The sequence below is a fragment of the Alternaria conjuncta genome (assembly GCF_024043145.1).
Source record: "Alternaria conjuncta strain BMP 0040 chromosome Unknown scaffold_4, whole genome shotgun sequence".
Classification (NCBI taxonomy): Eukaryota; Fungi; Ascomycota; class Dothideomycetes; order Pleosporales; family Pleosporaceae; genus Alternaria; species Alternaria conjuncta.
Window position 1 is genome coordinate 1,454,143 of NW_026250093.1, and position 24,325 is coordinate 1,478,467.

Sequence of the window (24,325 nt, forward strand, 5' to 3'; positions counted from 1 at the left end):
GACCCCTAACCCGGGGTGGGAGCGTGGCTGTGGATACTGAGATCCCACTAGCTGTTCGGATTGGAAGACCCCCTGATCATGGCAGTTACAGCCAGGTTCCGCGGTCAAACCAGACGCGAGATCCGTGGGGCTAAAAACGGGCTCAGGGCACGTTCTCCCACTGGACGGTACGATCTGGCCGCGGATGTAGTGCCGACTAGGCAGTGAGACCATTTGTATACAGCCTGGTGGTGCATAGAGCAGGGATCGGCGTACCGAGGATCACAAGCAGAAGAGGCGGTCGAGGTCGCCGGTCTGCTCACATCGGCCTTGTCGGGTGTTCACGAAATACGGCCCGGGTAACCCGCTTTGACACAGGAAGTGGCACCGGACCAGAGTTGCACAGCTTTCCCGACCCGAAGTCGCTGCTTATTACTTGCTGGCCATCCGACCTCCTGGACTTTGGATGATGAGTGGCGGTTTTTTTTTTCGATCACTAGAACTCTTTTGACTGTCTTTCGGAGGTGGGTTCATGCCACTTCCTCTAGAAACGAGGGTTCGGTGTTACGTTGCGTGAGGGGGTTGAGGGTTTGTCCCAGGCACGCTTGTGCCTTAGGATCTGACCCTAGGTGGTATAGATAAGGGACCTGATAAGAGGGTGACGAGAACAACAGCTCGAAGAAGCCGCTTCCCCGAGATATCTACACCATTCAGTAGTAAGCACCATCAGGGAGAGAAGCCGATGCGGAGACAATGCAAGGGTGCCATCAAGTCTGTAAGCCCTGTTCAGCCTTGACGGTCCAAACAGGAAGGAAGGGATGCAAAGCCGCTTCCCCGACAATTTCGAAGTGCGCAACAGCGTCATCCCACACTTTCGTCATCCCGTAGTGTTACCCAGATGCATCACTGCCCTGGTGCCGTGACACGCACAGCCCTGCCGATTCCGCGCGAGGCAGTGTGTCCACATCAGCCTAATTCTCGGTCGCATTGCCTACCGATCAGCTTCCCAGATCTCTCGACCCGCTGCAAAGCGTCAAAATGGTATGAGTGTAGGAAGATTTATTCACAGCAAAATTCATACACAAGCGCAGCGGGGAAACAGGGGACGGCAAGTCCTTTGGCGGCCGAACGCTCGTCGCTCGTCGCACAAGCTATCATAAAAGCTGTTGCAATTATCTCCTTCGGGATTTCTAGCTCAGTAAAACGCAAGATTGAAGTTGCGCACACTCAGGATGAAGTTGAGAGTATTGCGCATCACCAGTCCGCACGCCAACGGTTTGGTAGACCAAAACTCTCAAGCAGGTGACTGCAAGGTTGAGGCTGGCTGAATGTCCTTCCACCGAAAGTTGTTGGAAGCTTCTAGAAGGCTGTCGGTTGTGGAAGCGGCAAGGCGTTACTTCTTCAGGCCCACGCGACGACCCCAGGCGCAGTGCTGGGGTGAGATCGACGACAAGATCATCGGCGAAAAGCGCTTTCCTCTACACAGCTGAAGATCCAAAGGCTCTTATGTGCATGATCCGTGCTGCTGCTATGAAATGGGTGCCATGGTCGGTAATCGAAAGTCTAACAGTCGCAACTGTAAGCGCTTCCCCTGCATCTGCCTGCATGAAGTGTGGCAGGCAATTTATCTGGTTGGATGTGAAGAAGCCGGAAGCGCGAAGCCCAAATCTCTCTCGCGTCCGTCCAACCCCCCGTTTGCAGTTCAGTTTCCCTAGAATGAATGTGCATATTCGATCATGGGTGACAATGCATTGTGTGGCTGTGGCATATCCGCAGCGCAGCAAACTCGCCACTGATTCTGCATTACCGTGCGACAGATGACTCAAGCCGCACATTACTGCGCAGCTGCGCATGAATCCCCGGAAGATCGAGGCGTCTCGTATGCAGTTCTATTCTGCCGCGTTTCTTCAAGACCGTGGTGCTTCAGCTCTGCTGGTAAGGCTCCGCGGAGAGTGTCTGAGCTAAGTTTACGGTGTTTTTTACGCTGGCAGCAGCGTAGGAGGAATAGTACCTCGAATCCGAAGAGGCTTGGTGTGTTTCGAATCTTATTGGAATCTCAACTGGCAGACAGGGATATGGCCATTGCTGTATGATTTGCTGGCCGAATGCAGCAACGGAGCGAGGTTTCTCAACTGGCGCGCGTTTTCTTTACACACCGCTATGTCAAGCCAAGGATCTAAGCGTCGTTGAACAGCCTTCTGCGTGTTGGCTAGGCCTGTGCAGTCGACGCTAGATCACCGGGCTGACCATAACCGGACATTTCGTGGAATCTGTCTGCCACGTGCTGTACGATGTAAGACGGAGCTGAAGGTGAGATTGAAGATTTGACATTGTAATGCGGAGATACAATATCTTCCCCTATGACCAGTATCGCGTTGCGGTTGCGATACTCTCCATGAACTATGGTGTTCTTGTCCCGACCTTCAATATAACGAGCTGCTCGTAGTTAGTGCAAACCTCATGGTGTATGCGTGTTAGTCTGCATCTCGAACCGAAGATCTATGTTCATCAAACTGGCGACGTGGGGGTATCCAAATTGGATCGTCAAGGCGTCCATGGCTGAAAGCGCACACAGTCCACGGAGATTTGGTAAGTGCCGTACCTGGACGCGCTTGCCATTGGGCTCGGGCTACTTCCGCTCCGTCCGTACAAGAGCTGTTAGGCTACAGTTAGCAGAGTGGAGACTACGCCTGTCGTTCGACCAGCCTGGCGGCAATGGCGCAGTCTGTGGGTAGTAAGCTCGTCTGTGCTGATTGTGGTGGCGGCGTCATTGATGTGCAGCAAGGAACCCATGTATGCTAGCGAAATCAAGGCATCGCTTAGCATGGGAGGTGACGATTGGTGATATATCTCCCAAGTAGGATGTAGTCGGGCGGGAAAAGTGTAGTAATACATTGTAAAGTACAAAATTCGGTAACAGCTGCTGCACCGGTTGAAGAAAGAAAAAGTTGTCCCAATAAGAAAACGACGCATCTGCAGTGAATTCAGGGAGAAGGCTTTCCCGGAAGTCACGGATGCGAGGTTCACCAAGCTGATGACAGGATGCTTTCCCAGTTGTCAATCCGCTTGCGCTTTGCTTATCGTTCCCCGGAAGTGTTTGTGGTAGCGGCGATCTTTGAAGCTCGAACGATCGTCTCGATTTCGCGAGCCATGTTGTCTCCTCTAATGCCCATAGCAGATGCACACGTGCAACCACAACTCGCTGAAGTGCCAGTAGACCAGTCTTTCGTCAAGCATGACGGTGGGACGTATTGGAGCATCTGGCGAGAGAATGTCGCTGAATGCAAGCCAAGTTGCTGAGGACGGGGACCAAGCACAGCCGCATGATACGTGCATGGCGCATCTGAGGGCAACCTCCGTATTCCGTTCGTGGCCGGACAGGACAGACCTTGGTCGTAGAACTCGAGAGAAAAGGCATCGTTTCGGTCGTTGCTGCCCATCTTGACAAAAGACGAGTGTTGCAGTGAGCGTGTTGGGGTAGAGTACTGGATGTGATGCTTTGAGCTAGTGTCTCCAGCAAGGAGGAGAATAATCTTGAACGCACCAGAAGTCTCGACAGACAATACTTCCAGGGACGATTTGGCTGTGGCGGACGACAGAGATCTCGAATTGTTGGTGTTGGTGTCGAGATCATAGTGGCACTGGGCCTGTTTATATTCATACCCTCCTTATGTATTCCAAGCGGCGCACCGACCTCGCAAAACACTGATATCTAGCTTCTCCCTCTGCTGACACCCGGTCAGGGCCAGGTGCAGCAACATGAAGCATGGGACTTCACTAGTCGTCGCGGTTTGGGCAAGAGCAGCGAAGGGCCGGGGTAAGGTACAAGGATGTGACAGCAATTGAGTGGCGTTCTTATTCTCCATAGCGATGTCCACGAAGGAGCTCGCATCGCTCTGTTTTGCACTTCTTCGACATGGCGTCGGCATGCTGTGAAGAAAAGTCTCAAGCCTCTACACTTGTAATGAAGATCACTGCGCATCTTGCTGCCTGTACGAAGATGTCAGTGTAAAGCTCAAATCCAACCTCTCTCATACCGATCGATAATACAGAAGTCTCCGACTTACCCGAGAATCTCTGGTTTCATGATGCGCAGATCCAGTGAAAGAGGAATACAGGGACAGGGACAAGGGTTGTAGGGCTAGCATACACACTGAGGACAAGCATCGGCTGACGCAGGTACTATACGTACGAAAGCGGGCACGCGCATCGCGTATCTTGCCAACGTCAAGCTGCGAGGCCCTGGTCGCCTTCATGATGCTGGTATGCTAGGATGGGGCGTGCCAAAACACAGCCATCCCGTCACTATGACCTGAGAGCGTGGGGAACATAAAAGGGTAGTGGATGCAGCCTGCATGCGCTTAGCACGCATGTAAGACATGCAAAAGAGTACAATGATCTGCGACACCAGACCACGCCTGCACGCTCAGCAATATGCCCAGAGCTGCGTCGAGACAGCATCCGGTTTCTTTGGCAACATCTCGGCATGGCTCGGCCTCAGACTTGCGTTTGCGTTGAACAAAGCTGCCGTCAATCTTAGCGATACCCCTGGGAGGCTGACTGTAGGCCGGACCATAGACCCGATGGCGGAATCGTAAAACGCATGGTGATCTGGTTTAGTGGCCTGAGACCATACGAGTGTTCGCGCGTTATTACCCCGGGTAGCGGTCAAGTGAGAGGCGCAAGAAAGGCTAATGCAGGTACCAATCTTCCACACATCCTTGTACCTGGAGCAGACAGAGCGAACTCGAGGGTCAGTCTGGGTGTGGGCCGGGTGGAGCAAGCTCGCCTGGATACCTGGTTTACGATGGCTCCTCTAGTTTCGTATTGAAAATACGCGATTACAGTTGGTTTCTCGACAAAGAATGTACAATCATACACATGTTAAGCTCATTCGAGGCCGGTGTTACTCAATGGAGAATGTTCTCAAAGCTTCAGCGTAGGTGGCCATGGCAATCCTCAAGGTTCCAAGATTCTCAGATGGACCAAGCAGGCTGGAGGAGCGAAACGGACAGGATCGTCCACAAAGTTCCACGTGCAGGTGTGGTGGAATTCAACGCTAGGAAAGCAGGCAGACATCGGCGCCACCGCGTGAAATTTCTGAGTGAGCATCTGATCCTGACGCCCATTCGCGACAGGAGTGAAATCGTTCCTGCACCCAAATCTTACCATGAGGGTTGTAATCGACGCCCCAATTTGCCCGAGCGCTAGTGGTGTATACCAAGTACACTTGCAATCTCCTGAGACGAACTATCGAAGAACAAACGTAGAAGGCCAGACGATAGAGTGGCAGGTGCTCGATACTGAGGAGTGTGCAAGGACCAGGCGCTACCCCCATCAGGGATAGGCGAGGCATGCGCTGGCCATTCTCTACACACCATTATCTTAGATGCGAACGACCCTGGCAGACCGGTGAATTTGGCCCCAAGGCAGAGTGCCGGTCGCAGCGCTGAAACTCGAAATCGAGGCGATAGTAGGGAGATGTCTTGGCCGCTCTTTCCCTTCCTAAGCTCCGTGTTGCGTCCGCATGTCGCGTGCCTTCACCGCCCGAATTCTTCGTAGTCGTGGCATAACGGGGATGAAACTGTTGAGTTCGCGTAGCTGTAATACAGCTGCAAGGGCTGCTGAGAGTCGAGGCGTAGTCCGAAATTATTGGGTGCCTGGGCGCGTAGTTGACGCCTCCGCATATGCGCGACGGACACACCCCACAGCCTTATTCAAGTGACGTAGGCAACGCACCGGCAGCCTGGTGAGTCGATGGAAGGATAGATGCCAAACTGAAAATACGCGGAGCGGACGTGATGATGGCTCCACAGTCGATGGAGGTGCTGTGGTGTTTGGGGTGGGGAACCGCGATGTTTTCGTGATACGCTATCGGAACTTGCCGCTGCCAAACATCGCATGGGGGCGCGGGGAAAGCGAGACCACCGTCGAGAATTGTCAGAAGCCTGCAATAGCCGCAAACCTCAATTTTTCACAATTTCGGTATTTACGGTTGGTGAGAAGACCTACCATAACGATCACGACGCGATGAACGGCACGAAGGGTGCCAATGGCACATCAACAGGCCCCAAGCTTCTCTGGAAGCACTCCTCTCCCAAGACGACACCCATGTACCAGTTCTTGCAGTCAGTAAACCAGACACACAACCTGCAACTATCCGACTACTCGCAACTACACAAATGGAGCATCGACAACATCAACGAGTTCTGGCAAAGGACGTGGGAATTTGTGGGTGTCCGACACCAGGGAGCCTTCACATCAGTCAGTCATCGTAGATCCATACATGTAGCCTCTACTTACAGACGATAGGCCGTAAATGAAGAATTGCCCATGTTTCCCCGTCCGGCATTCTTCGCGGGAGCGACATTGAACTTCGCTGAGAATCTCCTCTTCCCGACCGCCGAAGTCAACCCCGAATCACCCGCCGTCATCGCTGCTACAGAGACTACACGCGAAACAGTGACATGGAAGGAACTCAGGGGTAGAGTGAAGCTATGTCAGGCCGGCATGATACATTTGGGTCTCAAAGAAGGCGACCGAGTAGCTGGCTATGTTGCGAACCACACCAACGCGTTGGTAGCAATGTTGGCCGCGTCGTCGCTGGGGGCAGTATGGACCGCAGTAAGCCCAGACACTGGCGTCCATGCCGTTCTCGATCGACTACGCCAGATTGAGCCAACCCTGCTCTTTGCAGACAATGCGGCCTTCTATAATGGTCGGAGTCATCCAGTACTTCCCAAGGTTACTGAAATCGTCAGGGATCTCCCATCGCTCGAAGCCGTCGTCATCTTTCCTACTGTAGCTTCAGTAGAATTCGAAGTCACCTCTATTCCTGTACAATCTGGCAAAGCCTACGACTACGCAACATTCACATCACTGAAGGTTACGTCAGAACTCACCTTCAAGCAATTGCCGCCAGACCATCCAGTTTATATCCTTTACTCGAGTGGCACGACAGGTGCACCCAAATGTATCGTTCATGGGGCCATCGGTACGCTACTCCAACACAAAAAGGAACACATCATTCACTGCTCGATAAAACCTAGCTCACGACTCTTTTACTTTACCACATGTACTTGGATGATGTGGCATTGGCTGGTCAGCGGGCTCGCATCGGGCGCTACACTAGTACTCTATGACGGCTCTCCGTTTCGATACGTAGACAGTTCCGACGCATCGACGTCCGTTCCAGACGACCTAGCAATGCATCGTCTGATAGACGAGTTTGACATCACGCACTTCGGCACGTCCGCAAAGTACCTTTCTATCCTGGAGCAGAAGTCCATCGACCCATCTGCCGCGGGACTCGCGATGAACAAGCTCGAAGCGATATATTCGACAGGATCACCGCTCGCTCCTTCCACGTTCTCTTACGTCTATTCCGCCTTCCCTTCGACCATCAATCTCGGCAGCATCACCGGTGGCACAGACATCATCTCGCTCTTTGGCGCACCCAACCCACTCTTGCCCGTGTATGAAGGCGAAATCCAAGCCGCCGGTCTTGGTATGGCAATCGCTGCGTATGACTACACAGGTGCCGATGTCTCGATGTCAGGCGAACCAGGAGACCTAGTTTGCACCAAGCCCTTCATCTGTCAGCCAGTAGCATTTTGGGGCCCCGAAGGGGAGTCAAAGTACCGGAAGTCGTACTTTGACAAATTCACAAATGAGAAGAATCAGCCGATCTGGCATCACGGCGATTTCGTGCGATTCAATCCCAAAACCGGTGGACTGTGGATGCTCGGACGCAGCGACGGCATACTCAAACCCGCGGGCGTACGCTTCGGATCAGCTGAGATCTATAACGTGGTACTGGAGCATTTCCCTGAAGACGTCACGGACGCGCTTTGCATCGGCCGAAGGAGAGAGACTGATACGGATGAGACTGTCGTGCTCTTTCTGAAGATGGCAGAGGGTCGCCAGATTTCTACTGATCTCGTTGGAAGGATCAAGACAACGATCAAGCAAGCGCTTAGCGCACGTCATGTTCCAGCTGTAGTGGATGAGTGTCCAGAGATACCTGTCACTACCAACGGCAAAAAGGTTGAAGGTGCTGTCAAGCAGATACTTTGCGGACTCAACGTCAAGACGAGCGCGAGTGTTGCAAACGCCGAATGCCTAGACTTCTATCGAGAGTGGGCGAGGACGCATTGAGCGCTCAGTTCGGGTTGTTGCGCAAGATTCTGGATCATGCGACCTACTCCGCTCACTAATCAGTCGTTCGCTGGGCTAAGTAATAAGCAGCCGCAAACATCGACAGCCCATTCAGATGTAGCCCACGAGTCAGACACCTAGCTTGAGCCATGTCTGGGGGTCTCGGACTAGCAAGCCCCACTTTTGCTGCAACCAGATTATCCCGTCACACCTCAGGAGCTGGGACATGAGCTTAATTCCACGACATTATAAGCAGTGGGTAAAACAATCGTGGTACTAGAACTCTTCAGCCACAGTGGGCATCTCGTAAAATCCCAACCACTGAGGAGCTCATGCTTTCGCCTGCTTTTTCCAATCGCTCCCTGCCCACCAACATCACTACCGTCTGCTCACAACCGTTGCTGCATCTTTCAGAAGCTCGCAGCAAGCATCTCGTCAACTTTCGTACACAGTGCGTCAACGACACTGACACCAGCGTCGAACGTAGCTTTGACAACGCCCGTAGTACCCTCCGGATAGCGTGCAAGAACAGCAATCGCACCACCCTTTTTCGCCACTCCGTCTCCCGTCCAACCTCTCATCACCACGAAGATGTCGGAGGCGTTGAGCGTCTGTCCGGTGCTGGCGACGTCGTTGTGTGCGAGGAATGCGATGTTCTCTGGCAACATGTCAACAAAGATGCTCAATGTGAGACAGATTTGTCTTCAACGTACGAGCTAGAACGAGGATCCTGCGCTCGAGTTTGATAGCGCGATTGGTGGCGGCGACTTGATCGACAACAGTGTCGGGCGCTTCATAACATTCGTTGCGGAATGGGCGCATGAGATCGTAGATGCGCTGTTCGAGCGCGTTTGCGGGCTGGGGCGAAGACATTGGCAACAAGGCTTGTTTTAGTCGGCGTCGGGAGGTTCAATGGTTATCGTCTACGGGTGTTTGTGGAAGGAGAAGGAAGTGTGGAAAATGGTAACTTCCACTGACGAGAACGCCAAGACATCTTGGTTGCACCTGACATTATAGACTGAAAGCTCGAATCTTCACCCTCACCGTTCATTTAACTGCCGATAGTGCTTTAAAATCTTCCTCCCTCCCTTCGCCAGTCTTTGCTCTAGTCCGATAACACCGTGACTGCCTTCGCGCTTGCCCATCGCTCTCAGTGTGGTTCCACCTTCACTTCGGGAAAGAAGTTCGCCAATGCCCTGTCACACTCCTCCGTCAGAATCTCGATTACGCTTTTCCCGTCTTCCTTCCTCGCCCAGCAGCGCATGACGGTGTGTGTATACCCGTTCCCGTTGACGAAGATTCCCATTCCAGCTATCCCTCCGCCGCCTTTGATCATAGTAGACCAGTTGCGAGAGCCAATGGAGATGTCGATGGGAACAATGATTTTGCCATACGAAGACTGGTTGTGGCGGATGATGAATGATATGTTCTCTGTGGGAAGGAGTCAGGTCTGACCAGAAGTGAAGTTGAAGCGGGTAGAATGTCTACGTACCACAAAGTATGAGAAGCACGCGTTCTTCTTCTATTGCCGGTGCGGTGTTGGGAGCATTCTTGTAGCACTCTTCGCGATAAGGCTGAAGGAGATCGTAGAGTCGCTGTTCAAGCGAATCAGTCGACATGATGAGGTGATTGGTCGCGGCTTGATTGGTATATTGCAAAGTGGGGATGATAAAGTGGATAGTATTGAACGCAGCGAATTCCTATAGAGGCGGGTGGGTGGGCCTAGAGTGTTTGCGCTAAGAACACAGAATACAGTCTGCGTCACTGTGCAAGCAGATATTGGTGGTCAATTTTGCGTGAGCCATGGAGGGTCGTGCGTGACTGCCTTGGGATCTGGCAGCGCTTTTCAGACGCCTCCAACAGTGAAACACCGTTAGGTCAGCCCACACGATCTCTTTCCGAAACCCTCGTCCTAAGGGCTCAGTCACTGCTACCGTGGCATTTATACCATAAGGTCTCCTGATCCATCATCCTCCTGATGAGCAAGGACATCTTTGATGACCTTGTCTACCTTGTCAGACAACGCATTCATCAACTCCTCCTTCCCTTTGACCTGCGCCCAGAGCATCACTGTAAAGTCACCTCGTCCTCGGTGGATACAGATGGTAGCCTTGCGACCGATGTTGTTGCGAAGAGGGCCGCGGACATCCAGAACAGGAATGGAGATTTGGGACGCGAGTATGCCCGGGCCAGCGGTGAACTTGATGAGGAAAGCGATATTGTCTGACAGAAGTAGGTCAGCTTCGTTCGGAAGAAGAAGCGAGATGGGAGGCAGACTAGACATGCTCTCGATGATATGTGAAGGAACAGCGCCGCGGCGGGGGCTCAGGGTGTTGAAGATGTGCTGTTGCACTGGGTCGATGGGAGACGCAGTCATCGTTCGTTGCTGTGAGGAAGTTGACCCTTGACGTCGCAGAAGTCTAGTAAAGGTTTGGTGTTAAAGTCGAAGCTGCAAGTCTGAGAACACGGCACCCGTGAGAACGCACTGACTTCGTTACTCACCTTCACCATTTGCGCTCCCGCATCACGTTCCAAGGCTTTTCCGTGCAGCAAAATGACTACCCGCATATTTCACGTGGTGATTGAACTACGCAGGCACTTTCCCGAAGAACAGAGTTTAAGACAATGTTGGTATAGATTTCGTGTGGCGTCGTTATGATACCGATATGATGCTAAATCGCCTGTCGCAAGCATCCACCACCCCAAGCCAGCCCACTGCTCCCTCTGATGCATGCCCAAGCGTGTACAGTTGGAAAGATACAATACCCAATGCTGATGATAAAACACAATAGAGCCACCACATTACCCACCAATGATACAGTAAAGATACATGCAATACCTGATAAACACCTTCCTGTCCCGCACGCCAGGGCCTAACCGCGGCGCGATCTGGCATCTACAATTCTCGTCACCTGCCTTCCTTGATTTTTACACAATCAGCAAAAGCGGGAAAGTTGCCTCTGAAGCTTGGGCCCAGTGTCCAATTATTCAGATCGCGGAGGTGCGTCTCGAAAGCCGGGTTGATAAGCCACTGGTCATCTTCTTTGGGTAGCGGACCCATGGATGTGATACCGGCGGAGGTATGCGCCGTAGGAGGTTGTGGGGTGGAAGGATCTTGCGGCGAGCCGGCGTTGACATGTGTGGAGAAAGGCGAAGAGACCGAGACGGAGGAGGTCGTCGAGAGAGCTGAGGTATGGACTTTCGAAGCAGGGAGGAGACAGTCGCGGGGCTCATAAGGCCAGTTCAGGGAAATGGTAGTCGTGAAGGGTATGAAGAAGTTCTCGAAGGATACTGGCGGGTGGCCAGCGACGAGTTTGTCGCGAAGGCGAGGCCTAGAATAGATCAGTCATTATGTGTTTTCAAACGAGTTAAGAAGCGGATATTAATACATACCATGGAAGATGATCAATCCATAACGCGTGAGCAGTGAACAGCTGAGAAGGTCGTGGCGTAGCCCAGTGTGGCAGCCGATCGTAGTTCTCCTGAGTAGGTTCGATCTGCCAACGCATGATCAGGAACATGATGAATACTATCGCAACCTGTTCCGGTCTGCCGCAGATGTCCGGAAACGTGCGCAAGATGTCTGTGAAGAGCTTTGACAGGGGGTGTGCATCTACTGCGCGCTCGGGATACGCTAGAGACGTGAAGTTGGGGTAGTGTGGTCCAACCAGGGTCTTCATAGGTACGCCCTCGGCAGCGCGATTCTGACGATCTTGCAGAAAGTCGAGCAGGATGACATCCAGAGGGCATGTCGCCGGGAGATTGCGAGGTAGCGTGAGGTGGGCGACCATGCTCGGCGCATACATGGCATGCTGGCTACTACTGACGTTGCTGGGTCGCGGCTGCTGTGGAGGGGGAAGATTTGGATCGACAGCCCTCCTCTGCCCGTTGTCGAGTATGAAGTCTACGCCTAGACGCTCATCAAAGGGCATCTCTGACTGTAGATGGGGTGTTCGCGACTGGTCGAAATGCGGTCCGGGACTGCCATCGGAGTAGCGGCGCAAGTGGCTGTTTGGCGCGTCGTTGGGGTATAGCCATGCTCTTCCTCCCTCGGTCACGCTTGGGGAATGTACGCCGTTCTGAGGTGAGGCCGTGGATAGCTCGTGGGACGCGATGTGGTATTGTCGTGGTTCGGTAGGTTGCACAGGCGCGTCGCGCTGTTGGTGAGGATGGATTGGAAGGGGCGATCGCTCGGCAGCAGCTGCCAGTTCTACCTGCTGTCAACATTCGTTCCTGCTTTGGGAGTAGTCATCGTACCATTGAGGCCACCCGTCGCACGCACAATAGGCTGGATGATGCTCAGGACGCTCTCGAGCCTCTTCCTGATGTCTCCGTTCTCCGCCTGGACCGCCTCCTTCTCGCGGAGGACGACTTGCAGGTCATGGTATGGCTGTTGGCTCTCCAAATCCCGGATGCGCTGATTGAGGCGATCGATCTGGTTCTTCGTGCGCTCGCGGATGGCACGTTGAGCTTCGCGGTCGTTTGCGCGCTTGCGGGCAAGCTGTTCGGGCGTGAGGTTGGCAACGCCACGCGAGTTGGGGCCAGTCCTGCGCTTTTTGTTGGGCTGACCATCGCCCGAACCATCGTCTCTAGGGGCTCCTTCGGGCGTGTCTGCCTCCGCCGGCGACGCCATGCTGATCATGGATGCGTGTGGGTTGCGACTCAGGACAGAAATGGACAAATCCTACCTCGAGTCATGACCCTGACACTGCAGCTGCGATGAGTTTTGCCTACAGCGAGCTAAGCCTGAACAGGCCTAGTGGATGATCGCCGCCCTGATCGATCGCGGGGACAGCACGCGTGGGGGACGCGAACCTCGGGAATCTCGTCGGGTAACGCTCTCCGCACTTGCGCGGCTCCCAGAGTCTAGATCCAGACGCGCGCCATGGGGTAGCCAGTGTGCTGTGGGTGCTGGCAGCGTCTTGCTGCCATTGCAAGCACCATCACAACACAATGGCAGATCAGAATGTAAGCAAGCTGGGCATCGCTTCGGCGACGCTCAAAGCCAGTACGCGCCTGCATCATGAGGTCAAAGGCAAGCACTAACATCTCCGACAGTGGGTTCTGCGCTGCAACGCTCCGTTACATCACCCTTCAAAGGCGAGAATGGCTCCAACACGTACTTCAAGGACATCATGTTCGCCATGTTCCGGACCAATCTGGGAAACCTCGACCTTGCGCAAGACCGGTACATGAACGGCGCATCTTCGACGCCTACGTACCTTCAGCATGCCGAGAAGTACAATTTCGTTCCAGATAGCATCAAGCTGCCCAGTGGAACACAAGCGCATTGGCTGGGTAGTAGGAGCGCGAAAAAGGTTTTTGTGTACTTCAATGGTCGGTCTCCGCTTTCCGAGATGAGGGGCATCTTACTGATATGAATAGGTGGTGGATACGTGATGCCATGCACACCAGGCCATATGCTATGGCTCGATGACTTCCAAAAGTCTCTCGGCCCCGACGTATCCGCGCTCCTTCTCGCGTACGATCTCGCACCAGAAGCCAGATATCCCAGCCAACTAAAGCAGGCAGTCGAGCTGCTCCACCATCTCGTGCACATCGAGGGGCGCAACCCTTCAGACCTGATTCTAGGCGGCGATTCAGCTGGCGGTAACCTCATACTCGGTCTGCTCTCACATCTCGCACATCCACATCCCGAGATTGCTCCGTTGGAACTTCCATCCATGATCCATGCCGCGCTTCTCATCTCACCATGGTGCTCTTTGACACAGACGAACACGCCAGCATTTGTCACGAACGCACAACGCGACATGTTTGATGCACGAACCCTTTCCCGCTGGGCGACTGCTTTCCTCGGCTCCACTTCTCCTTTCGCCGGCGACTTCTACAGCGAACCCGTCCTCGCAGCTCCGGAGTGGTGGGGCCCTGTTGCCGATTTCGTGGAAGAGGTTTTAATATGGGCGGGCGATAACGAGGTGCTGAAGGATGGTATCGAGGCATTTGCAAAGAAGTTCACCCAAGGCTTTGGCAGCAATGGTGGGCTGGTCACTACAGTCGTAACTCCAAAAGCGTGCCACGAAGAGATGGTTGTCGAGCGAATATTGGGTTATAAGGGCGATTCGGGCACTGGAAGTCAAGAGGTGGTGCAAAGCTGGGTCAAGGCGAAGCTGTGATTGTTGGAAGCTTGTATATCACACATATGTACGAATGAAAGATATAGGCAACATGAGATATGCGGCCGTGAAGAGCACAATGCAGGTAGTCTGAATCTTGGAATGGTGCCATGAGTTGCCAAAGATGACGTCTTTTTGGTGACGCTCGGCGATAAGAACAAAAGGCAAGGACGACGATTGTAAATTGGGTGGAGTGCGCAAGATTCAGATCCAATGTAAGATGGCCTGTGGGGTATACGAGAATACGAGCCCGCGGAGAGGCATCCGTACTAGCGCGATCGGGGCCTTCGGAGACCGACCGCGGGTGACTGTTACACTTACGCCATCACGTCCTTCGTATAGCTCCTCGGATCTGGGAGGTCGGCGCCTCGGAGGCAATTAACTGTGTCGACATCTACGACGATCGCGTTTCCATGTTGCAATGTGGCTTCGTGGGCCTCGTGAGCACCATGAGGCTCGCCGCGGACCGGTTCTTGGTATCGTCGTGACCGCATCATTTCCCGCTGATCGACTCAAGCGAGGTACCTGGACAACTACGCATGGCGTTTTCGTCGTTTCGCCACGGATAATCACTCACAATTCTGTAGAAACTCCACTAGTGATCGGACGAAAAGAAACATGGACTGCACTTTCATGACGCGCATGATAGAGTGCAAGTGAGATGCGGCTTGGGTGTGTCACCACACGCGTCATATCACCATCCACATGTACATAAGCTGCTGTCTTCAGGCTCTCCATCGAAATCATTCAAATACCATTCGAATTCCAGCCCAAAATGCCTTTCACTACACAGCTCCGCACTATTTCCCGACCCTTCATCCAACAATCACATCTCTTCAAACGAACTTCCATCAGAATGTCTTCCACCAATGAGCATGGCCAGGGTGCATCGCACGCCACTGGTCAGAGTGCCGTCCCCAAGAAGGTCCAGGAAGCTGCACCAAAGGGTCTCGAGGAGAGCCTCCCTGAAGGTGTAAGTTGAATGTATCTGCCAAGTATGAAGTGAAGCATGTTAACATTGTCACAGGTCCACCCCACTGGCAGCAACCCCAACAGCCAGTCTACCAGCAAGACCCATGCTCTGAACGACGGCGAGGACTCAATCGTCCCCAAGAAGGTCCAAGAGATCGTTCCCGAGTCTGTCGAGCGAGGTAAGAGTTCTACATACAGTGCAATAATGACGCGATTCTGACACAAACGAAGCTCTTCCCAACTCGATCCACAACACCGGAGACCAGTAATCGCGTCTTACTATCTACCTAGGTAGTGCATGATTGGCAAATAGGAAGTTCACTGTATCATAATAATAACAATCAACGTCAATCCAAACGACATCGTGCTTGAAGCTGCTGTTTGTATTGATCATAGAAGAAATTGTGCCATCAATCTACTCAAGGAATACCTAGGTGCATTGAACCCCTACTTACAACCTATAGTGGAAGTAGAAGACGTTGGACTCAACACTGCCTTGAGTTTCTATCCATCTTCGTTCTCATATGTATGCAAATCACAGTGGACCTTCCATCTTTCTAAGACATGTCACAGGGTTGTCCGCGCCGAAGGTTCCCGTCATCTGGTGTGTACCTGACGCTAGTGTCGAGCCGCGGTAAACATGACGTTGGCCGAGCCCCACCATCCCGCCAGGGCTCCAGATCTTTTCCTAGCCACCACGACAACACGCCTCTCTACCCACGTGTACGCATCTCACCATGGCCTCCGCAACAGCAGCCGACATCCAGGGTCCATCTCACCCAAACCCAGAGGGTCTCAACACATCGGCAAGCACACAATTCCCGGCTGTCAACATCGGCACGCGCAACTCGGTACTCGCCCAGATCCAGGCCCGCGCAGTCGAGCGAAGCTTGAAGGATGCGTACCCGGACCGAACCTTCAACATCTGTCCTGTCGTGGTACAGGGGGACAGGGACAAGATTACACCCTTGCAGCAACTGAGTCAAGGCGAGAATGCGAAGAGTCTTTGGACGGGCGAATTGGAGAGCATGCTGGAGTCGGGCGATCTGGATATCATCGTTCACTGCTTGAAGGGTATGTTCTTGAGCTCGCGCAATGAAACCTCGAACGAGTCGGGCTGACTAGCAGGACAGACATGCCCACACAGCTGCCAGACCACCTCGAGATTGGTGCCATACTCCAGCGTGAAGATCCCCGCGATGCCCTCTTGATCTCCCCACGCCTGCCCAAGGAGACGACGTTAGCTACCCTTCCACAAGGTGCCACCATCGGTACGTCATCGGTACGACGAGCTGCCACACTGAGAAAGCTATACCCACACTTGAAGTTCGCCGACCTCAGAGGCAACGTGGGCACGAGACTAGCGAAGCTCGATGCCGAAGACTCCCCGTACTCAGCTATCATCTTAGCGGCTGCCGGTCTGAAGCGAATGGGTCTCGACAACAGGATCACGCAGTATCTGAGCAGTACGAGCGGAGGTATGCTTCATGCGGTCGGTCAGGGTGCCCTAGGAATCGAGATCAGGAAGAAGGATGCAGCTATGAAAGACATCTTGAGCAGTGTTCGATGCGAGCGGACGACAAGAGCATGCTCGGCTGAGCGAGCGCTACTACGCACTCTGGAGGGGGGCTGCAGCGTGCCTATCGGCGTTGAGACATCATGGAGAGGTGGCAAGGGCCTCACTATCGGTGCACAACCAGCAAAGGACTACGACATCCACGGAAATGCGGTAGAAGAGGAAGAGCCAGATGTTGACGATCAAGAATTAGTGTTAAGAGCCATGGTGGTGAGCGTAGATGGCACGGAGTCTGTTGAGTACGAGGCAGCCCGCAAAGTCCGAAGCTCAGAGGAGGCAGAAGAGATGGGACAAGAGGTTGCCAAGGTCTTGATCGAGAAGGGCGCCGACAAGATCTTGAAAAAGATCAACGTAGAGAAGCAATGGGCGGCCAAAAAGCAACTCGAGGAGCTACAAGCCAAGGCTGCCAGCTCATAGACCAACCGCTGTAACGATCAATGTATTACGAATCAGTGAAGCACCCTCAGTCGCTGGTCTCGATGACAAGATGCTTTTTCGGGCCTTGCTCTGCTTCACTGGCTAATGAACACCAACATCTGTTTACGTGTTTGCGACCACATCTCTGGAAAGGAGTGCCATCTGAGTATCGATTACTGCCAGCAGACAGGACAGAGCAGAATGTTCACAAAGACACAGACACAGAAAGCTCGTTGGTAAAGTTGTGACTCTTGGGCGCCTCGATATATAAGAAGTTTCGAGTACGCAAAGCAAGACGTTCCTGCTATCAACTCCCTCAAACTCCTAAGCACAAGCCTTCAACCGCTAGACAGACATACTGCCAAAAGCATATTACCACTCCGAAGCATCAAACCCACGTCATCGTGCGCAAAGCCATATACCCAAGATCATCTATACCCAAGGACTTCATCAACTTTTACTCCCGACATGTGCGAAGAAAGATGGACTCAGTACAAGGACTGCAACCACGAGCATATCCCAATGAGGCGAACTATACGCTGTCACCGACTCGAAGACGATGTCAACGCAAGGCAGTGTCCGCGGTACAGTCGCGTGCGGCGGACCATCAAGTATCCGGATATGTGCGACACCTGTAGGGCAAACGGGGCTGTTCCTGACGAGGGTTTCAAGGGTGGAAGATGGGATAGTCGATAGGATGCGCGGAAAGAGCAAGCAGAGGGGAACATGAAGACGTTGACAGTCATGCGAGGGGGTGTTTGGAGATGTGTACAAATATGAACAATCGTTGGCTGACTTGTATCCTATGAGACATATGCCACTTTTCGATATCGGCAGTAATCAATCAGAAGTGAGGAAATGGACTTTGACTTGTATGTTTCATTGATTGAGGGCTCCTTGATGGAAAGAGAACGCTAAGACAAGGAAACTGAGGCCAATCAGGTATAACTGGTCAGTCTTATTATCATTCCGACTGAAATCATAGTACTCATCTTGGTCGCCTCGACGATATGGCTTTTTTGTTTGAAGGCGACTTTATTTTAGGCGCGGTGTTGCGAGCTGGCGACGACCTGGACCCCGGGAGCTTCGAGAAGTTTGTCAGCCGCTAAATCACGTGATACCGCGCCTTGTCGCTGGCGGAGTTAACTCTAGGACGCACGATCGGTGCGGCACCTTCGGGTCTTCGCGTTTGAGACATGATGAACATGGTAGCTTGCAGGAACTTCGGGCTCAAGCTCTCTTCTCTTCCTACATCTAACCCCGCTGTCGAATTTTCCGTTGGATATATTACCGCTCTCTCAAGAAATTCGTTGTACCTTGTCCTGAGTGTATCGACTACCTCATCGCCAGGTTCGCTTCGCAGCGACACACGGCGCTCATAGACCCGTACGCGTCGAGAACCCGCGCCGCATCGCCCAACAATCGCTCCAAGCGATATTAAACTCACCGTCTATACTCAATCACGCAGTTCGAACGGAGTCCAGTACAAAAGCATCGTACTGGCATTGCTAGTTGCATCGTTGCTGCCGCCAAACGCGACGCGTGCGCGACACTAAGCCCTGGAGGGCTTGTCCCGCACTAGCTTCGTCCGCAGGCATTGACCCACTTCATTATGGGCATTCCGGGGTGTGTGCGCCTCACGAGATTAGATCAACTAATAGCGTTAACTCCTCACCATCAGTTTACGACGGTCAATCGAAGCATGCGAGGAGATTATACCCATAGCACAGCTTGCCGAGGAGCACTATGCAGAATATGGAAGGCCACTGAAGATCGCGGTCGACGAAGCAGATTGGAGATTTCATTCTGTGTCACCAGCCCAGATACAAGCGATGCGCAAGAGTCAGACAGCCTGGAGATTCTTCTTACTATTGGAGTCAATGACTAACTGCCTGACGCAGATGAGCCGCGCTGTAACCCGCTGGAACGGGGTATCTTTCATCGTATCTGCAAGATCCTTCCCTTGAACATCCGGCTCGTGTTCGTGAGCGATGGACCAGATGTTCCACCAAAACGTGGCCGAGATGCTGGACGCCGGGTAGATCGCAAACAACGTGCGCTTTTGAACGAGATTCTGGATGGGCTTGGAGTGGCTCATATCGAGGCACCTGGAGAAGCCGAAGCTGAGTGTTGTCGCTTGCAAACTCTTGGTCTTGTGGATGCTGTCTGGTCAACAGACTCTGATTGCTTGATGTTTGGATGTACCTTTTGGATCCGCGATCACCGAATAAGCACAGACACATCCAAAAAGACCCAGCACACTACCGAAAGCAAGAGGGACGAGAAGCGGGTTAGAGTGGTCCACGCTGACAAGCTCAAGGAGAAATGCCGACTAGATCGTCAGGGTTGCGTGCTGTTCGCCATGCTTGCAGGCGGCGACTACAACGAAGGAGGCCTTCCGAAATGCGGTGCTGACAATGCCCTGAAAGCAGCCCAAGCGAGTCTTGGTCGCAGCCTTTGCAGCAGACAAAACCAGGATGACTGTAGCAAATGGGGCGCTAATACCCTCACCAACTACTTCAAGAGAACAGCGCCAGGAATTACTGTCCCCCCGAACTTTCCACGATACGAGCTTCTGCAGTTCTACAACCAACCTAAGGTACATTCGGATGACTGGCTCCGGGGCCATGCTAGAGAGAACATGGACTACGACCATCCACTTCGTGAGACACATCTGTTCCTCAAAGCGTGTCCACCAATCAACATGTTTTGGAAAAAGTATCTCAACCACGTTGGCCCCATACTACTTTCTCGCATCCTTGCAGCCTGGGACGAGCCGTTGCGTAAGACGGCTCCGTATGGTCTCACTCTCGTGAACACACGACAGACGGCAGCAACGACCCAGCCATCTCACGCCCCGCTAGAGCGGAAGGTCAAATTCAGAGCGTTCGATGTGACAGAACTGAAGGTACAGAACTTGGCCGCATACGTAACACAAAGGGACAAGCCGATACCAGATATCAACGAAGCACCCGGCCATGTTGTCACTTACGAAATGCCAGCATTTCTCTTGCGCAAGGTCTTGCCGATTCCCACACCGACAGTAACGAAGCCTAGTGGAACAGAACATCCGCCGAAGCGAAAGCATTCAATCTCTGATGAGCAAGATGCGAGTAGGCCGGTCTCAGCAAAAAAGATGCGCCAGCCTGCCAAACCTGCGACTCCTGTGACACAGCCATCGACCACCTTTCCAGGGCGATCTGTACCTTCTCCGATGCAAAATAACGCTCTAGTCACACCTTCAAAGCACTCACTCCAACATTCGCCCTTGGGTTCCACCACATCCCCCGCCACACCCGTAAACCTGCCAGATGACGGGCTGCGCAGACCTCAGCCGCGAGGACCTAGACAAAGTCCAAACGAGCGGTTTGCACTCTTGCTTCGGAGCGTCAAGAAGGAATGAAAGCGATGTAAGGATTATGTTCATCGAATGCGCATGCTTATAGTACGCGGAAAATGACCGTGGGTATCATTGAATGAAAGTAGCTACAACCGCAAATTCTATGCCATCAATGTCTATTGCTGTGGTTTGTACACCATACCTCCCGTCCTCGTATAAGCGTCTGTGCTCGCCGGCCCAGCCCACCGTCTACTAACTTCCTCTCTATGCTTGACCTCCCTCTCGTTCTGTACAGTGACACAGCAACAGCAGCAACATCCCTTGAGCAGATCGCTCCCAAAACTGCCTTCAAGTTTATACGCGCGCCGAATGCGTGTGCGTTGCAGCATGGGAAATAGCCACCACAGCCCGCACGAAATACCCATGACCATACAGTGTCCATTAGTAGAGCTGTGACCAAGCATATCCGTGGGATCTTTCTTCGCAGATTTCTGGGACATGCGGTATGAAGTGCGGCCGTACAAGATGCAAGGGCAGAAAAGACCTGTTAGGCAGGTTGAAGGATCGGGGCTGCATGCGCAGATGCCGTTTGACCATTCGTGTGATTTCTCTAGCTCCATGTTTGGGTGCGATATCTGGCCTGGCTGGTGTGCAGCAAAATCGAGGCCGTTGGGGCCGTGTGCGGCGTCTGGGGAGAATACGGCGTGGAAGTTGCTGTTCTGGTTCGAGAAACCGTGTGGTGAATAGGGCTCGTTCGGATACGGCGAGGTTCGGAGCGTGGGGGAGGTTGGAACATCTCGCGGCTGTTCTTTGTGCATCGAGTTGGCGGAGATGGGCGTCATCGGTGTCTTGTGTGGTAGCGGCGAGGTTTGATGTGTGCCCGACGGGGGCGTGGGAGGGATGGGTGGCATGGCATATGTCCGGATGTTCGTATTGATGGGTGACAGGTTGCTCATCTGCCGCGCGTGCCTGCTCTGCTGTGTCTCGACCTGGGGTATCTGATGAACAGGTTCTGGTTGTGGTATTGGCGAAACTGGGGAAAAGTGTTGCGCTTGCGGAGCATGCTGAGGCGAGTTGGGCGAGACGGGGGGTTTAACGTCATGCGCGTAAGACGGCGGCATGTAAGCTGTTTGCGATCGGGGCGGAATCATCGGGAGCTGCGCGTCAAGCATCGATTGGGGGCGAGGGTCGATCGGCGTGTATCCTACGGGCGATGTTGGTAGAGAGATGGGCATAGAATGTGGCATGGGCGGATCATTCGGCGAAGATGTGTATACGAAAGCACGCATTTCTGCGGGTGTCTGCGCATACGAGAAGTGCCGTGATGAATCTGTGTTGACTTGAGGTTGCTGAGGCCGCTGGTGTTGTTGAGGCTGCTGAGGTTGCTGAGGCTGTGCCAGCTGCTGGTATTGCTGAGGTTGTTGGTACTGCTGAGGCTGATGCTGTGGTGCTTGCTGTTGCGGCTGTGCATAGGCTGGGGCATCATCCTCGAGAGGTTGCTGCCATGAGAACCTGTTGTGCTGCTGGGAAGACATTTGAGGCTGAAGCTGCTGGTTCTGGCCATGCTGTCGGGGATCCATGATGCGCGATTGTCCTCAAAGGAAGTCCGCTTGCAACGAGGTGCTTCTAACAGAGAAGACGAGTTTTGTGCTATATCGTATGTGAAACCGGTGTTTACTCAGACTGTAGAGTCAGCGGGAGCATCCGGTGGCACAGTCGTTATGAGCTGTTGGAGGTGAGCTGGAATATGAGTGGACTCAAGCCGGGGGCCAGGAGGTCTGATATCAGGTCAAAGGGCTGCACGTCAGGTACATGCACAAGTACGAGGTCCAAAGAAAGGCAGCCCTGCATCAGAGCCGCCTATCGCTCCGGTTGGCTCTTGGCCATGCTTCATGTCATAGGCGAGCAGCATAGTGGACGCAGATTCGTAGAGCTCCCGCCGTAAGATGGCTCTCTTTTTAGACTTGCAGTGAGGCGCGGGCTTGGCCAATTGAGGTTGGAGGTGAGGTGTGACAACGTTGTGGAGCGAGTCGGTCGGCGCTTACGGGTGGCTCGGCCCCAACGTGCAGACCAATCACGAGGCCCTCCCCTCCACTACGCGTTTTCGGCCACCGTTCCTGGGTCGCATTTATGGCCCTTCTCTTGCATCCGGACAAAGGCTCCTCATAATTGGAAAACGCCGCAGTTTGAAGAACAACGAGCACAGCCCGGTGGCGCAGAAACTGCGGGTCCAGGATTGTTCACGTGTTTCAACGCGATCGAGCCATGTCCTACGATTGCAATGCCATGACAGCACTGGGCACGTGGATAAAGACACTGTGCTTGGAACTCCACATGTACTTTCGCAGGTGAGACACACAAAAGTCACGTTTGAAGTGGTGACAAGTTTGATTCAGGACTATACAAGGGCGGCGGAATGCGCGCTCGCCGTAAAGGTATTATATGAATCGAGATAGTGAGGGCCGGGACGAGATAAGGGTATGATCTATGCGTCCTTGTCCTGTTGGGCCTTTCCACGCTCCTCCTTGTTCTCCGCGCCTGGACGCTCAGTGGAGACGGTTCCTTGCAGCTTAGCGGTTTCGGCAACGCCCTCGCCCTTTTTGCTCTTCTCTTCCTGCTTGGAGATCTGCGAGGTGTGGTGGGTGTTGTCGTTGGAGAGTCCCTTTTGCTTGCCAGACATCTCGTTCTGGCTCTTGGTCTCGTCCTTGCGGGGGTCGGGCTGTACTAGTTAGCATCCTGTGCGCAATGAAGATGTTGATACACTGACCTTGTCGGACTGGTCAGGAGATTGGCTGTCCTTCTCTTCGCTGTTCTCCTTGGTAGGCTTCTCTGGGTTCTGCTGATCGCTCTTTGGCTTCTCCTCAGACTCATCCTTGGATTCGTCCTTAGACTCGTCCTTAGACTCGTCCTCGGGCTCATCCTCCTTGTTCTCCTCTCCGACGGTAGATCCGGTACCAGTCTTCTCGGCACCTCCCTCACCGTGTGGGTCGCCAAGAGGGTGGTGTTCAGCGCCGTGGTTCGTGTCTTGGGTTACAACAATGTAGAGACCAACACCGGTGCCGACGACGGCTGAGGCCATCCTGGATATCTTGGTCAGCATCAGGTATTTGATAGAAATTGACACAATGTGTACACAGCTTGGCTGCTTTACGAAAGCGGAATAGCACTTCCACACGCCCAACTACTCAATTCGAGGGCTGTGTGCTTCCTAACGGTAACACGCTATATCCGCATTCACGCTCATCTGAATAATCGAAATGGAGTTGACATACCATGGGATATCGCTGCTCTTAGCCTCGCCCTCGGGACCGTGGCCGCTGGCGTAGGTTCGGCGTTGGACAGCTCGTTGCCATGGCTGGAGCTCGGCAGCGCGGATACACCTCGCCGGGCGAGCTGCGCGTGCCAATGAAGAAGCGCGGAGAGCAGAAGACCTGATGAAAGACATGGTGAAGCTGTAGAGAGACGAATTGAAGCTCGCGACGGGCAATTGATGGCAGACTCGGAGTTGGGATGCGCGCAAGAGAAAGATCACGTCAGTCAGAATTATCGGTACGTCACATTGTGGCCCCTGCTTCCGAGGTCTAGCTCCGCGTCCTTGCATCACGTGTGCCCGACCTCGAAGACTCGCGAACCTGCGCGAGGCTGCAGAGCCATCGCGTAACGATTGTACACGTGGTATCAAATCATTATTCGTAGAGCTCGCGTAAGAGTGTTTCATTATGCTTTGTGAATGAAAGAGATTATGTGAAA

At 53.3% G+C, this 24,325-nt stretch overlaps 11 protein-coding genes across 11 annotated transcripts; 5 read left to right on the forward strand and 6 right to left on the reverse strand.

Moving 5' to 3' along the window:
- Nucleotides 1–6,009: 6,009 nt before the first annotated feature.
- J4E85_003335 (uncharacterized protein) lies at nucleotides 6,010–8,136 on the forward strand (the record flags this gene model as incomplete). The annotated part of the gene is made up of 2 exons (XM_051467603.1): nucleotides 6,010–6,243; nucleotides 6,292–8,136. 2 exons carry the CDS (start codon nucleotides 6,010–6,012, stop codon nucleotides 8,134–8,136), a joined length of 2,079 nt encoding a protein of 692 aa, XP_051328762.1.
- Nucleotides 8,137–8,546: 410 nt separating this feature from the next.
- On the reverse strand, nucleotides 8,547–9,009 carry J4E85_003336 (uncharacterized protein; the record flags this gene model as incomplete). The annotated part of the gene is made up of 2 exons (XM_051467604.1): nucleotides 8,547–8,794; nucleotides 8,850–9,009. The coding sequence occupies 2 exons, from the start codon at nucleotides 9,007–9,009 to the stop codon at nucleotides 8,547–8,549; spliced, it is 408 nt and encodes a 135-aa protein (XP_051328763.1).
- A 277-nt stretch (nucleotides 9,010–9,286) lies between these two features.
- J4E85_003337 (uncharacterized protein) lies at nucleotides 9,287–9,755 on the reverse strand (the record flags this gene model as incomplete). Its single annotated transcript, XM_051467605.1, has 2 exons — nucleotides 9,287–9,567; nucleotides 9,629–9,755. The coding sequence occupies 2 exons, from the start codon at nucleotides 9,753–9,755 to the stop codon at nucleotides 9,287–9,289; spliced, it is 408 nt and encodes a 135-aa protein (XP_051328764.1).
- Nucleotides 9,756–10,078: 323 nt separating this feature from the next.
- J4E85_003338 (uncharacterized protein) lies at nucleotides 10,079–10,647 on the reverse strand (the record flags this gene model as incomplete). The annotated part of the gene is made up of 2 exons (XM_051467606.1): nucleotides 10,079–10,522; nucleotides 10,639–10,647. The coding sequence occupies 2 exons, from the start codon at nucleotides 10,645–10,647 to the stop codon at nucleotides 10,079–10,081; spliced, it is 453 nt and encodes a 150-aa protein (XP_051328765.1).
- Nucleotides 10,648–11,044: 397 nt separating this feature from the next.
- J4E85_003339 (uncharacterized protein) lies at nucleotides 11,045–12,778 on the reverse strand (the record flags this gene model as incomplete). Its single annotated transcript, XM_051467607.1, has 3 exons — nucleotides 11,045–11,468; nucleotides 11,530–12,346; nucleotides 12,394–12,778. 3 exons carry the CDS (start codon nucleotides 12,776–12,778, stop codon nucleotides 11,045–11,047), a joined length of 1,626 nt encoding a protein of 541 aa, XP_051328766.1.
- A 311-nt stretch (nucleotides 12,779–13,089) lies between these two features.
- On the forward strand, nucleotides 13,090–14,270 carry J4E85_003340 (uncharacterized protein; the record flags this gene model as incomplete). Its single annotated transcript, XM_051467608.1, has 3 exons — nucleotides 13,090–13,144; nucleotides 13,195–13,473; nucleotides 13,522–14,270. The coding sequence occupies 3 exons, from the start codon at nucleotides 13,090–13,092 to the stop codon at nucleotides 14,268–14,270; spliced, it is 1,083 nt and encodes a 360-aa protein (XP_051328767.1).
- An 856-nt stretch (nucleotides 14,271–15,126) lies between these two features.
- J4E85_003341 (uncharacterized protein) lies at nucleotides 15,127–15,511 on the forward strand (the record flags this gene model as incomplete). The annotated part of the gene is made up of 3 exons (XM_051467609.1): nucleotides 15,127–15,243; nucleotides 15,298–15,421; nucleotides 15,474–15,511. The coding sequence occupies 3 exons, from the start codon at nucleotides 15,127–15,129 to the stop codon at nucleotides 15,509–15,511; spliced, it is 279 nt and encodes a 92-aa protein (XP_051328768.1).
- A 468-nt stretch (nucleotides 15,512–15,979) lies between these two features.
- J4E85_003342 (uncharacterized protein) lies at nucleotides 15,980–17,235 on the forward strand (the record flags this gene model as incomplete). The annotated part of the gene is made up of 2 exons (XM_051467610.1): nucleotides 15,980–16,316; nucleotides 16,376–17,235. The coding sequence occupies 2 exons, from the start codon at nucleotides 15,980–15,982 to the stop codon at nucleotides 17,233–17,235; spliced, it is 1,197 nt and encodes a 398-aa protein (XP_051328769.1).
- A 2,362-nt stretch (nucleotides 17,236–19,597) lies between these two features.
- J4E85_003343 (uncharacterized protein) lies at nucleotides 19,598–20,638 on the forward strand (the record flags this gene model as incomplete). Its single annotated transcript, XM_051467611.1, has 1 exon — nucleotides 19,598–20,638. The coding sequence occupies one exon, from the start codon at nucleotides 19,598–19,600 to the stop codon at nucleotides 20,636–20,638; it is 1,041 nt and encodes a 346-aa protein (XP_051328770.1).
- A 113-nt stretch (nucleotides 20,639–20,751) lies between these two features.
- Nucleotides 20,752–22,155, reverse strand: J4E85_003344 (uncharacterized protein; the record flags this gene model as incomplete). The annotated part of the gene is made up of 1 exon (XM_051467612.1): nucleotides 20,752–22,155. One exon carries the CDS (start codon nucleotides 22,153–22,155, stop codon nucleotides 20,752–20,754), a length of 1,404 nt encoding a protein of 467 aa, XP_051328771.1.
- A 905-nt stretch (nucleotides 22,156–23,060) lies between these two features.
- Nucleotides 23,061–24,020, reverse strand: J4E85_003345 (uncharacterized protein; the record flags this gene model as incomplete). Its single annotated transcript, XM_051467613.1, has 3 exons — nucleotides 23,061–23,294; nucleotides 23,343–23,655; nucleotides 23,848–24,020. 3 exons carry the CDS (start codon nucleotides 24,018–24,020, stop codon nucleotides 23,061–23,063), a joined length of 720 nt encoding a protein of 239 aa, XP_051328772.1.
- Between the last annotated feature and the right edge of the window lie 305 nt (nucleotides 24,021–24,325).